The 14,826-nt window shown below is 37.9% G+C and overlaps 1 protein-coding gene across 7 annotated transcripts in view; it reads left to right on the top strand.

Annotated features, from left to right (window-relative positions):
* Nucleotides 1-14,826, top strand: part of DGKB (diacylglycerol kinase beta) — an 869,212-nt gene that overhangs the window by 228,452 nt on the left and 625,934 nt on the right. For all 7 annotated transcript variants that reach the window (XM_061413599.1, XM_061413603.1, XM_061413600.1 and 4 more), the window contains one exon: nt 4,324-4,464. In XM_061413599.1, coding sequence (XP_061269583.1) covers nt 4,324-4,464 — 141 coding nt within the window. The remainder of the gene's footprint in view (nt 1-4,323; nt 4,465-14,826) is intronic.

Below are 14,826 nucleotides of genomic sequence, written 5' to 3'. Positions count from 1 at the left end.
TTAACAATATTCAATTTGACTAATGCTAATTGTTTTTGTACTTAAAACTTTGCAGAGAAGAATGTTTATATATATATATATGTATATATACATATATATAAAATCATCATAAAAGCAGAAAAATGCCATCAGAGTACAATTTAATTATTCCCAATAAAACTAATAGACTCTAATTGCCATGCTTATTTTTCACTTATTTTGTACTTGGTTGTACCTTGTAATATATGTTATATGTGTATAGCTATATATGGGTCTGCAGACATAAATGGCATGTGTGCAGGTGTATATACTTCAATTTTGTGGGGAAATATTTAAAGAAGCATAACCTTGGGCAAGTCACAGAATGTGTGAATTTGGATGTCAATCACATGATCTTCAGGACTAAATGTTGACCACTTAAGGCAAAACAAACACACCTTGCTTTTATACCTAGCTTCACACACAGTTCCAGTTGTGAACAGAGAGTTTCACCAGTGACTGGATGGGTTCAAATGGGCTTTGTTAAAGGAAAGTAGGCTTTTGAGCCTCTTCTTCAGAGGCTATTACTGCTAAAGAGAAGTGTAGGTTTCCATTTACCATCTCACTTCATGAGATGCTGTAGGCAGGAAACCAGGCTTGCCATGTTCATTTGCCATTTGCACAGTCTCCTGTGTTTTCTGTAGAACCCGTAGCACAGACGGCTTAAAAGGAAAAAGACTTTTCTTCAGGGAAGTGTACTTTCTGAGAGATGAGTAAGTACTGGGTAAGACCTACAGCCAAATTTAGGGACAGGAAAAAATTTTTTACAGGGTGGAGTACGGATGTAAAAATAACCTCTGTGAAGACAGATTGAGGCCCTATGACCTGTTTTCAAAATATTAAATAAAAAATAAACATTTTCATCACATAAGAAAAAGTGGGCTGATCTAAGGGAGAAGGTTGGGGCAGGAACCATCCCAAGCTTTTTAATGCAATACCTTAAGGTTTAGTAGTCCAGCTCTCTATATTTTGTTGTTGTTGTTGTAAAGTAATTGTGAAAAAGGCCTTTGACATTTTATTTGTTTTCTCTGATGCACCCTATAAATCTTTGCAAAAAGTATACATTTTACCTCTCAAGTTTAGCTGAAATAGGGCTTAAGGAAAATTGGAATTAGTTCTTCATTGTGTGTTGTCATATATGCCCATAATTTCTTTTTTAATAACTTTTCAGTTCATTTATATGTGAAATTATGATGCAATTCAAGGCATCATAAAACTTTTAGTTTACAACATATCATGAATTGCAAATGGCAGATGGTCATTTTGTCAAGCAGAAGCAATCTTAGTAGAGTAGCATGTTTCTTGACCAAAAGTAGTATTAAATTTAAATTATACATTTATGTTCATGTTCAGTATGTACATGACATACAAGAAAGGCAAGCAGAAAACTGTGATACTCATGTTCTCCAAATTTTTTTGTTCAGTATTATGAAAACTGATACTGAGATACCATAACCTTAATTTTATAAATACAGATGATCATAAATGAAAAGATGTAAGTGAAAATGGATATTTTTTGTCTTTCTTCCAGATGAATGTGATGACACACGCTTTTTATTCTTTCTTATTTTGTGCTGAGTTGTAGTGTAAAATAATTAAATGTAACTTATTAAAGCATTTCACTGCCATAAAGGGGGGGCATGGAAGAGAGGATTAGCTCATCATGCAGGATGAGTTAGGTCATAGTTTATCCAACCATAATTCAAGTGCTGTGTTCTCCAAGTCTGGAAGTTATGGCCATGTGAAGGATCAGTGCCAAAATGTCTTTTATCGTAGACTGAGACTGCTTATTCCTACAGCTGGTGAGGCTTTAGATGGTTAGTTAGAAGTAGTCAGGTGTTTTCTTTTTAAAGCTCAGAATTGTCTTCTATTCTCTGCCCTTGGTTTATAAAAGTGACCATATTACTTTGCATTAGATATACAGTGACACTTTTGTCAAGGGGAGAAATCGATTTATAACACATGTATATATATATATGTGTGTGTGTGTATCTTTTTCAATAACGGTGAACAGAAGTAGCATTAATGTGAGGCATAAAGGTATATTTGAAATAAGGCTTTGGTAAAAATGAAAGATATAAAGCACTGTTTTTCAAACTGTGGATTTGAAAACTGTGGCCCATAATGAATTCAACTTAAGGGATCTTTGACAAAAGAATTTTAAGAATGAAATAGAAGAGAATAGGTTAACAAAGGAAAGAAAATAATGGCACATGTAGGAAACCTACTAGTATATGTGTGGGTTTGTATTTGTGCTGGATTAAGATTTGATGCTTTTGAACTGTGGTGTTGGAGAAGACTCTTAAGAGTCCCTTGGACTGCAAGGAGATCCAACCAGTCCATTCTGAAGGAGATCAGCCCTGGGATTTCTTTGGAAGGAATGATGCTAAAGCTGAAACTCCAGTACTTTGGCCACCTTATGCAAAGAGTTGACTCATTGGAAAAGACTCTGATTCTGGGAGGGATTGGGGGCAGGAGGAAAAGGGGACGACAGAGGATGAGATGGCTGGATGGCATCACTGACTCGATGGACGTGAGTCTGAGTGAACTCTGGGAGTTGGTGATGGACAGGGAGGCCTGGTGTGCTGTGATTCATGGGGTCGCAAAGAGTTGGACATGACTGAGCGACTGAATTGAACTGAAGATGTAAATTGTTTTTCTTACTTTTTCTTCCTATTGGCCTTGAACAAAAATAGTCTGTAAGCTATTAATGTAGGCTAAAGAGGACAAATTTGCTACTTATGAAACTCTAGCAATTAATTTCACTAAGGTTGTTTCTCATCTGTAAAGTGGTAATAATGCAGTCTCCTTCACAGGGGTAATGGGAGAGTTAAGTAAGATGATGTTTTGTGTTCAAGTGCCCAGCATGGTTCCTGCCACATATCATACACTCAGTAAATGACACATTTTCTTAGTAGTAACCTTGTGACTACTAAACTAACTTCTGACTTTTCGTAATACATGAAACTGTATTCCTGGATATCTTGAAATGGCTGAAGGAAATGACAGGTATTTTATCAAAGTTACACATGGAAGGAAATAAACTAGAGCAACAGATGTCGTTAGGTTGAGGTGTGCTGGTGAATGACAGATGAATGACTGGCGTTTAGACTGTATTTGGTTAAGGTTATTCCTTCTGTTCCAGTAACTCCTGGTTGATTAGGAACCATGTAGCCATTCGCCCCATTAGCCATTTCACCCTCATACTTTTCATGTGACCAAACAGACCTCAAAGGATTATCGGGGTGTACCTTGTCAGATGCATATGGTCTTGTTTCAGAGGCTTCTCTCATAAGATGGAACTATTTATTGTGAAAAGGTCTCAGCTTATTTATCATCATCCAGATAACCTGCAGTCATCAGCTCTTATGACTAGGCATTCACGTTCACTACCCTTGTCTTGGGGGTTTCCCTGGTGGCTCAGACGGTAAAGTGTCTATCTGCAATGCAGGAGATACAGGTTCGATCCCTGGGTTGGGAAGATTCCCTGGAGAAGGAAATGGCAGCCCAATCCAGTATTCTTGCCTGGAAAATCCCATGGACGGCGGAGCCTGGTAGGCTACTGTCCATGGGGTCACAAAGAGTCGGACACGACTCAGCGACTTCATTTCACCCACTTCTTCACCCTTGTCTTGGAATAGGCACAAAGAATAGGTGTCAGAAATAAAGTATGGACCGTATTTAAACTGCAGTTGTGTAGTCTTACCTCGCTAATTAAATCTGTCATGTTTATCCAGGTTTTTTTGTATGTTCTTTTTCTCTTGCCCATGGGAAGATTCCTTGATGGCGAAAAGGATGTGTTTTGCATGATTGGACATAAATGCATGTTTTTATGTATGAATGATACCTGGTTGTCAGTATATAAATCATATTGTGACGGATTCACATTTCCTCAGCTTTTTTTTTTTTTAATGAAAGACCATTTTTCAGTCTTCCAAATGATTTACAGCTGTCACTGCCTAAAGTGGAGAAAGGTGGAATAGGGAAGTAGTGCTTCGTGCTTTGGATTCTGTCCACCAACCAACCCTGGGCCACAGAATTCTGACCCACATACCCTCCAGTGAGTCTGCAGAGCAGCCCCCATGTCCCTGAATGCCAAAGAACTCTATATTACTTAAAAGAGTCATGGAATGTCTGTCTCTGTTATACTAGTACCAGAGGTTTGGGTTGTTTGATGCCTTAGAAACATACAGTTCTTTATATGGTCTATGCAATCGTTATCTCTCCATTTCCCTTTTTTGTTTGTTTGTTTGAGAGCACTGTGAATTTCTTTAAGTATGTAAAGACAAATATTTTTTTTTCCAGGTCTGAAAATGAACAAAGGTGCCATCACCCCTCCTCGTACTTCTCCAGCAAACACGTGTTCCCCAGAAGTAATCCATCTGAAGGATATAGTCTGTTACCTGTCTCTCCTTGAAAGAGGAAGACCTGAGGATAAACTGGAGTGTATGTGCTTCTTCATTTAATTTACTTATCATGATTGGGGTTGTGGAAGGGGCTGGATATTGACAAACTTAAAATTGTTTCTACTATGGTTGCCTACATTCTTATTAAATGAAGTGACCTTGGTTATTAATAATAAAAAATCCTCCAACTGAAAATCAGACAGTTAAAAGACATTAAGAATCTAGCAATTTTAGGTTATTATTGATCAAAGTCCATTTATTACTGAGTATTTGAGTATGTTTATCAATTGACTTATTTTTTTTTTAATTTACTCAGTTTGTTAACCAGGTTATGTTGAAAAGTATCTTTTGTGTTCTTTTGAAAAAATGCTTACTTCTAATATATAAAAGATCTTCTCATTAGTCAGAAAGAGGGTTCAGTTCATTATACACAGTCAACCTGAGCCTTTCTCTTTGGAAATCTTCCTTGAAACCTTCTGCACTAAGTTTCTTTGCTAGGAACAAATAATTTCTTAAATGCCAAATATGAGAGTTTCATTTCTAGAAACTGACTCTGAATATTATAATTAAAGAATAGATATTTTCCTTCTAGCATGTAGCAGGCACTTCTGATAGAGAATTTCAATCTAGTTGAAAGGACATGTGATCTCTTTAATAAAATACAGTTACTGAGCTCTCTCTGGTGGCGGACTGTACTCATTACAAGGCAGGAAAATACTTTTTTTAAACCTTTACTGTAAGCCCAATCATTTAATAATCTATTCTGTCTCTAAAGTCCTTGCTAAATAGAGAGCTGGTGGTTTGCTCGGTAATCTGATTAGCCTGGTTATAATAGATAGCATTAAAATGAATTAAATATTCTTGCTACTGGGATGATAGTAAAGACAATGAATCCTAAATTTGATATTTCTAAATCAAATGTAGAATATTATGAGAGCTCAGAATTATGGTTAGGTACCATGCTTGGTTAAATTTAATGATAACTTTTTAAAAAATATTTCTGTTACTAATAAAGAATTTAATATATGATTATTTAAGTCACACCTGCTTAGGTTATGAATAAACCATATTAACATCATTCTTTAAATACATATTTATTAGTTCTAAATGTTGAATATTTGCATTTCAAGATTTATTTGTATTCCTAAGAACCTGTAGAAATCTCTCTCATTCCAAAATAAATATTAATGTTTAGTGAATTTCTATTGAAGTAAAGGCCAGCAAGAAAGTTTTCTCAGGTGTTATCAGGGCCAGGTTTGGGATGATTTTAAAAATCCAAAGACAAATATTCTATTCCAGGTCTGAGAATGAATAAAGACATCACTTCTCCCAACACGGTCTTTGTGTTCCAGTTTAATTATTTTTAGGCCAACTGGAAGTATTTTGTTTTTAAGGTAGAATTCCTAAGAGGTATGTTTTGGTATGTTTTAAGTTCTCTGTTTGAATCTTTGAATCCATAGTCTTTGTCTGCTATTGCAAGGCAGAATGTTAACCCAGGAATGATTCAAAAACATTGGAAAAATCAAGTCAAACCTGACCTGTTGCTCACCTTTCTTCAGTGTTATCAATCCCCTTCTGTCTGTTCTTTGAGTTTTCCAGCAATTTTTTGAACTTTTAACATTCAGTTGCATTTTCTTTTTGCCTTAACCATATCTTTAGATTTTCCTCATAGACAGACCTGTTAGCTCCTGACATTACTGCTGTGGTTTTTACCAGGTCTGCAAAGTAAATGCATTTCAATTTCAGAAGCACATGAAGGTACCAGCTATGTTGTGGTTTTCTTCTCTACCATCCTTAAGTTTGGAGGACTTTAACCTGGTTCTTACTCATCTGGAGCTTGTGTTTGTGTCTGTTTTTTAAATGCCAGTGCTTGGCTCCTTGCTCTACCAATTAAATCAGAAACATTTCTTTCATGTACTTCCCTAGCCATGTACTTATACATTTACCCTTTTACAATTGCACATTTACAAATTCCTATATGCAGGTCAGGAAACAAAAGTTAGAACTGCACATGGAACAACAAAATGGTTCCAAATAGGAAAAGGAGTTCGTCAAGACTGGATATTGTCACCCTGCTTATTTAACTTCTATGCAGAGTACATCATGAGAAACACTGGGCTGGAAGAAGCACAGGCTGGAATCAAGATTGCTGGGGGAAATATCAATAACCTCAGATATGCAGATGACACCACCCTTATGGCAGAAAGTGAAGAGGAACTAAAAAGCCTCTTGATGAAAGTGAAAGAGGAGAGTGAAAAAGTTGGCTTAAAGCTAAACATTCAGAAAACTAAGATCATGGCATCTGGTCCCATCATTTCTTGGGAAATAGATGGGGAAACAGTGTCAGACTTTATTTTTCTGGGCTCCAAAATCACTGCAGATGGTGATTGCAGCCATGAAATTAAAAGATGCTTACTCCTTGGAAGGAAGGTTATGACCAACCTAGACAGCATATTCAAAAACAGAGGCATTACTTTGCCAACAAAGGTCCGTCTAGTCAAGGCTATGGTTTTTCCAGTGGTCATGTATGGATGTGAGAGTTGGACTGTGAAGAAAGCTGAGTGCTGGAGAGTTGATGCTTTTGAACTGTGGTGTTGGAGAATACTCTTGAGCATCCCTTGGACTGCAAGGAGGTCCAACCAGTCCATCCTAAAGGAGATCAGTCCTGGGTGTTCATGGCAAGGACTGATGCTAAAGCTGAAACTCCAGTACTTTGGCCACCTCATGCGAAGAGTTGACTCATTGGAAAAGACTCTGATGCTGGGAAGGATTGGAAGCAGGAGGAGAAGGGGACGGCAGAGGATGAGATGGCTGGATGGCATCACTGACTCTATGGACATGAGTTTGAGTAAACTCCAGGAGTTGGTGATAGACAGGGAGGCCTGGCGTGCTGCGATTCATGGGGTCGCAAAGAGTTAGACACGACTGAGCGACTGAACTGAACTGAACTGAACATTCATATGTTGTATTACAGTTACAGATTCTGAAAAGGTTTTCAATAAGTTTTTAAAAAAAATTTAATGGTTGTTAATTGGTGTGCCTGTGTACTTAGTCACTTAGTTGTGTCTGACTCTTTGTGACCCCACGGACTGTACCCCCTCAGGCTCCTCTGTCCATGGGATTTCTCAGGCAATAACACTGAAGTGAATTGCCATTTCCTTCTCCAAGGAATCTTCCCAACCCAGGAATCGAAACAGCATCTCCTGCAGCTCCTGCATTGCAGGAGGATTCTTTATCATTGAGCCATCAAGGAAACCCCTGGTAGTTAATTTAATACATACTTATTTCCAAAATGGTTATGACTCATTAAACACAATATATACTAGAGAGAAGAAACTAAGAAAATTAAAATTACCACAAAGTGGATATGATGAAGCACCTGATATAATTAACTTTTGCTGCTGAGTGTTATTTTGGAATCTCAGTTTTCAAAGCTAAGTAATAAAGGAGTAGAGACACATTGCCTTAGGTCAGAGATTCTTGAACTTTATCACATGTAGAATCATCTGTAGGACTTATGAACACACTTACTGGGCCCCAACTCCAGTATATGTCGTTCATCAGGCTTGGAACGGGATTTTAGAATTTTCAGGTCATGCTTATGTGGCAGGGACCACACTTTGAGAAGCATTGGTTGATGCAATTCTTTTTGTCTAATGAAAATACATAACACACACACACATACACAGACACACAATTCACCTGAAACTACAATTGTTTCTTGGAGTTGTCGGTGACAGCATTCGATATGCTTTTCCCTGGATTATTAGAGAAGGAAATGGCAACCCACTCCAGTATTCTTGCCTGGAGAATCCCATGGACAAAGGAGCTTGGCAGGCTACAGTCCACGGGGAGTCGGACACGACTGGGTGACTTTCACTTCACTTGCCTGGGTTATTACATAAATGAATGGTACTGTTTTAAATTTCTTCCCCCCACAAAACAATGTTTTATAAATCTATTCAGTGATTGCTGCCACTTCTAATCTCTCCATCTCTCTTCTCTGCCAGGCATTTACAAAATGTTTAGAAGAAAGCATTTTTTTTTTCCATTGAAAGGAAACTAACAAACCAAAGCTCTTGAACTTTCCCCTGATTACATCATCTTCAACTTGCTTTCCATCACTGATCTTTAACTCAGTCCTAGTGCCCAAATGTGGACTTTGCAGGTACTGAGACCACCCTCGCCCCTGATCAATACAAGATATTTATTCACCTGCTCCCATGCACCCTTGGAAAGTGTGTGTGCACGCATGTGTGTGCGTGTCCTGAAGTTGTGGAGGAATTCTATTTTTATGTCTCCTCGTTGGCACAAGTTACCAACCATCCAGACACATAGATGAGAACATTGTGCCAGGGCTGACTTGCCCTCTTCCCCTTAAGCCCACAACAGTGCTTTATGGAGAGTCATTCAGTACATCCCTCTTAGGGTCTCCTTACATTCCTCCAGTTCTATGACCTCTCCTCCATTTTATTTCAGCCGCTCACTTTTGTTGCTATACTCTAAAACCTGTAAGGCTTCCCAGGGAGTGCTAGGGGTAAGGAACCCGCCTGCCAATACAGGGGACAGAAGAGACGCAGGTTCAGTCCCTGGGTCGGGGAAGATTCCCCTGGAGGAGGGCATGGCAACCCATTCCAGTGTTCTTGCCTGGAGATCCCATGGACAGAGGAAGCCTAGTGGTCTACAGTCATAGGGTCGGAAAGGGTCAGACATGACGGGGACGAATTAGCACACATGTGCAAGCCTTGTAATTTCCAAAGACTACTCTTATTTGAAAAATTTAAATTCTGGGATTTTACTCGTACCACAGCCTGTGTTCACTTAACTTACTTTCCAATTTTTAATTTAAATATTTATAGCACAATTCTCGAGAACTTGAACCCTTCATTTCACTAATTGAATGAATCTTAGCTTTGACCCTTACTATCTAAGTAATCTGGGCACATGTGTAAAACCTCTTAGGCCTTAGTTTCCTCAGCTGTAAAACTGATATAATAGTAATGTCTATCTTGTATGTTTCCTACGGGAATTAAATGAACCATTATTTGCTTACTTAAATTCCTTTATATTTATGTGAATGTTAAGTGAAATAAAAATGAGAATTCTCACCCCCTGACCACTTCCTCTTGAGCTTGCCTGCATTTTTTGCATCTCCCACCCCATCATGTAAAGACTGATTCATAATCCTTGAGGTCAACCATTCCTTCTCACTTAGGTTCGGACAATACAGTTTATTTGCTAATATACTAACCTGCCAGAGATATTGTGAAATAAAAATACAATTCAATGGATTATAACTCTACTCACAAACCTCAGCTGGCCTTCAGTGCCTTTAGTGTTTCTCTAATCATTTATTTTACTCTAGTTAGAAGTTCATTTAGGTGTTTTGTAACTTCAAACACCTACTATGTAATCATCATTTCCCTGAGCTGTGAATTCTTGTAACTTCCTAAAACTTGTCAGCTTCTACACCTGTACTTTCCTCTTTCTCTTCTGACTCAGGATGAATGTGTGTCTTTGATCATTCCCTACTGAGTAACACACAAAAGTGAGCCCTTAACTTAGCATCCGTATACAAATCTAGCTCCACAATTTGACCCCAACCTACTTGGCCCATCTTGCAATTGGCTTTGTTTTGCATAAAAAGTCCCAGGCTCATGAATCTACTTTTTAATCACTGGACAAACCCAGAGCTTTTCCAGCTTCATGCCTTTGCTTAAAATGTGCCTTTGCTAGATATGTATATGTTTCCCATGGTATATTAGATCCAGTCTGTGCGTACATGATAAGTTGCTTCAGTTGTGTCCGACTCTTTGCAACTCCATGGACTGTAGCCCGCCAGGCTCCTCTGTCCATGGGATTCTCCCACCAGGGAATCTTCCCAACCCAGGGATTGAACTTGCATCTCTAATGTCACCTGCATTGGCAGATGGGTTCTTTACCACTATCTCCATCTGGTATAGTCTGCACTTAAAGCCCTGCTCACATCATGAATCGTGTTGCCATCTCTAATTGAAGTATTTCACTCTCCTTCCTTGTACCCTTATGCTGGGTATAACTTCCCACTGTAGTACCTACCACTTGTGTCTGTGTACTTTTCAAAAGATAGATGCTCGATTAAGGATAGTTATATGGAACTGCAGACTATGGGTGCTTGACAAGAGAAAAATAATGGAAATTATTGAAGGTATCTCAGATAACCATTATATCTACTGCTGTGGGCAAGAATCCTTACAAGAAATGGAGTAGCCATCATAGTAAACAGAAGAGTCCTAAATGCGGTACTTGCATGCAATCTCAAAAATGACAGAGTGATCTCTGTTTGTTTCCAAGGCAAACCATTCAATATCACAGTAATTCAAGTCTATGCCCCGACCAGTAATGCTGAAGAAGCTGAAGTTGAATGGTTCTATGAAGACCTACAAGACCTTCTAGAACTAATATCCAAAAAAGATGTCCTTTTCATTATAGGGAACAGGATGCAAAAGTAGGAAATCAAGAAATACCTGGAGTAACAGGCAGATTTGTCCTTGGTGTACAAAACAAAGTAGGTCAAAGGCTAATAGAGTTTTGCCAAGAGAACCCACTGGTCACAGCAAACACCCTCTACCAACAACACAAGAGAAGACTCTACACATGGACATCACCAGATGGTCAATACCAAAATCAGATTGATTATATTCTTTTCAGCTGAAGATGGATTATATTGATTATATTCTTTTCAGCTCTATACAGTCAGCAAATACAAGACTGGGAGTTGACTGTGACTCAGATCATGAACTGCTTATTGCCAAATTTAGACTTAAATTGAAGAAAGTAGGGAAAACCACTAGACCATTCAAGTATGATTAAATCAAATACCTTACAATTATACAGTGGAAGTGACAGATAGATTCAAGGGATTAGATCTGATAGAGTGCTTGGAGGTTTGTGGACAGAGGGTGTTTGGATGGATGGATGGATGGAGGTTTGTGACATTGTATAAGAGGCAGTGATCAGGACCATCCCCAAGAAAAAGAAATGCAAAAAGGCAAAATGGCTGTCCGAGGAGGCCTTATAAATAGCTGGGAAAGGAAGAGAATCTAAAGTCAAGGAGAAAAGGAAAGATATACCCATTTGAATGCACAGTTCCAAAGAATAGCAAGGAGAGATAAGAAAGCCTTCCTCAGCGATCAAGGCAAATAAATACAGGAAAACAATAAAATGAGAAAGACTAGAGATCTCTTCAAGAAAATTAGAGATACCAAGGGAATATTTCATTCACAGATGGGCACAATAAAGGACAGAAATTGTATGGACCTAACAGAAGCAGAAGATATTAAGAAGAGGTAGCAAGAATACACAGAAGAACTGTACAAAAAAGATCTTCATGACCCAGATAACCAAGATAGTGTGATCACTCACCTTGAGCCAGACATCCTGGAGTCAGAAGTCTTGTGGGCCTTAGGAAGCATCACTATGAACAAAGCTAGTGGAGGTGATGGAATTCCAGTTGATCTATTTCAATTCCTAAAAGATGATGCTGTGAAAGTGCTACACTCAATATGCCAGCAAATTTGGAAAACTCAGCAGTGGCCACAGGACTGGAAAAAGTCAGTTTTCATTCCAATCACAAAGAAAGGCAATGTCAAAGAATGTTCAAACTACCACACAATTGCACTCGTCTCACACGGTAGTGAAGTAATGCTCAGAATTCTCCAAGCCAGGCTTCAACAGTATATGAACCATGAACTTCCAGATGTTCATGCTGGATTTAGAAAAGGCAGAGGAACCAGAGATCAAATTGCCAACATCCATTGTATCATTGAAAAAGAAAGAGAGTTCCAGAAAAACATCTACTTCTGCTTTACTGACTATTCCAAAGCCTCTGACTTTTTGGATAACAACAAGCTGTGAAAAATTCTTAAAGAGATGGGAATGCCAGACCACCTGATCTACCTCTTGAGAAATCTGTATGCAGGTCAAGAAGCAATAGTTAGAACTGTACATGGAACAACAGACTGGTTCCAAATCAGGAAAGGAGTACATCAAGTCTGTATATTGTCACCCTGCTTATTTAACTTATATGCAAAGTACATCATGAGAAACGCTGGGCTGGAGGAAGCACAAGCTGGAATCAAGATTGCTGGGAGAAATATCAATAACCTCAGATATGCAGATGACACCACCCTTATGGAAGAAAGCGAAGAAGAACTGAAGAGCCTCTTGATGAAAGTGAAAGAGGGAGTGAAAAAGTTGGCTTAAAACTCAACATTCAGAAAACTAAGATCATGGTATCTGGTCCCATCACTTCATGTCAAATTAATGGGGAAACAATGGAAACAGTGACACTTTATTTTTTGGGGCTCCAAAATCACTGTAGATGGTGACTGCAGCCATAAAATTAAAAGATGCTTGCTCCTTCTTAGAAAAGCTATGACCGACCTAGACAGCATATTAAAAAGCAGAGACATTGCTTTGCCAACAAAAGTCTGTCTAGTCAAAGCTATGGTTTTTCCAGTACTCATGTATTGATGTGAGTGTTGGACCATAAAGAAAGCTGAGTACCGAAGAATTGATGCTTTTGAACTGTGGTGTTCAAAAGAAGACTCTTGAGAGTCACTTGGATTGCAAGAAGATCAAACCAGTCCATCCTAAAGAAAATCAGCCTGAATATTCATTGGAAGGACTGATGATGAAGTTGAAACTCCCATATTTTACCACCTGATGCAAAGAACTGACTCACTGGAAAAGACCCTGATGCTGGGAAAGATCAAAGGTGGGGGAGAAGGGGACGACAGAGGATGAGATGGTTGGATGGCATCACCAACTTAATGGCCATGAGTTTTAGCAAGCTCCGGGAGTTGGTGATGGACAGGGAAGCCTGGTGTGCTGCAGTCCCTGGGCTTGCAAAGAGCCGGACTCGACTGTGCAACAGAACTGAACTGTTTGAAGTTATCAAATAATATTAATTTTACACCCTTTATTTTAAATACTTGTCATTCACTTTTGAATTAGTGTTTTTCAAGTTATTGATGACTTAGCTAGAGTAAGTTCTAAGTTAACTTACAGTTACTGAAAAGAAATCAATACAAAAATATCCAGAAAATAAGTAATTGACAAACAGATAATGAGAACTACCCTGTACGTTAAAGTTATTGCTATGTCTAGTATCAATTTAAGGACTACTGAAAATTAACATTGAATAGACCTTAGATATCATCTAGTTAACCTTCCTGTATTGTCAATGAAAAATCTAAAGCCCAGAGAGGTTGATTATTATTTATGCCACAAGTTTAGCTGGCTGTGACTAAAATGCATGATTTCTGACCTGCTGTGTGTCTGTTAGTCATTTTCATGTCCAACTCTGAAACACCATGGACTGTAGTCCACCCTTCTCCTCAGTCCATGGGATTTCCCAGTCAAGAATACTGGATTGGGTTGCCGTTTCCTTCTCCAGGGGACCAACCCAAGTGTCCTGCATTGCAGGCAGATTTTTTACTGTGAGCCATCAAGGAAGCCCCTCTGACTTGATGCTCTTTTTATTTTGCAAAGCTGCCTTTCCTTTTTTAGATTATTGTTTCTATTGTAGAAAATAGGAAAAAGTATAATACCATTACCTTAGATACCAAAGCTCTAAGTATTATTTTTGCCACTGCCCTTATGGTTTATTAAGTAGGTCTTGAAATACATAAAACAGTAAAAATTATGAGTTAAAGAAATTCCAGCTTAAATGTCTTTTAAAGTATAGACTGTAATCTTAATAACAATTTCCATAATAATATTTTTGTATCAATAACATTATGCAAAAAACAAAGACATATTCAATACAAAGATAAATTAAAAACCTGCAAATCTTTTGGAAAACAGATTAATTCTAGATAGAATTATTCTCATATTACATAATGTGCCTTTCCTTTGATCTTTTAACCAAATTCATGTGTGGGCACATAATTGTTTCTATATAAAGTGTAACTGCATGAGCATAAAAATAGAAAAAAAGTGGTTTAAATGAGTTTGTGATTTTATAACAGGTACCCATCTTTGGAAGCTATCATGTTGACAGAATAATTTTAATATTGAGCTTAAATTAATTTTGCACCTAAAAATCTATGTCCTATTGGCTTTAAAAATAAAACCTATTGGTTCAATAATTCACTTGACCTTGGAGTCTAATTATATTTTTAAATTCTAACAAAAATAGGCTTATTATAATGTTTGAGGATAGATATTAATTTTATCAATATTATTCAGACATATTTTAGAACAGAAAGTTTCTATAGGCTTACCACACCAAATAATTTTTATCTTCCATGATGTTAATAACTGTCCTATTTTCTTTATTTGATTAGTTTCTCTATTCCTATATAACTAATTAATTTTCAAATCTTCCACCCTAAATTCTGGTTTAGAAACTTGTGCT

The sequence above is a fragment of the Bos javanicus genome, chromosome 4, assembly GCF_032452875.1.
Source record: "Bos javanicus breed banteng chromosome 4, ARS-OSU_banteng_1.0, whole genome shotgun sequence".
NCBI lineage: Eukaryota > Metazoa > Chordata > Mammalia > Artiodactyla > Bovidae > Bos > Bos javanicus.
The sequence above is the reverse complement of the archived record's forward strand: the minus strand, read 5'-3'. Positions and strand labels throughout refer to the sequence as shown.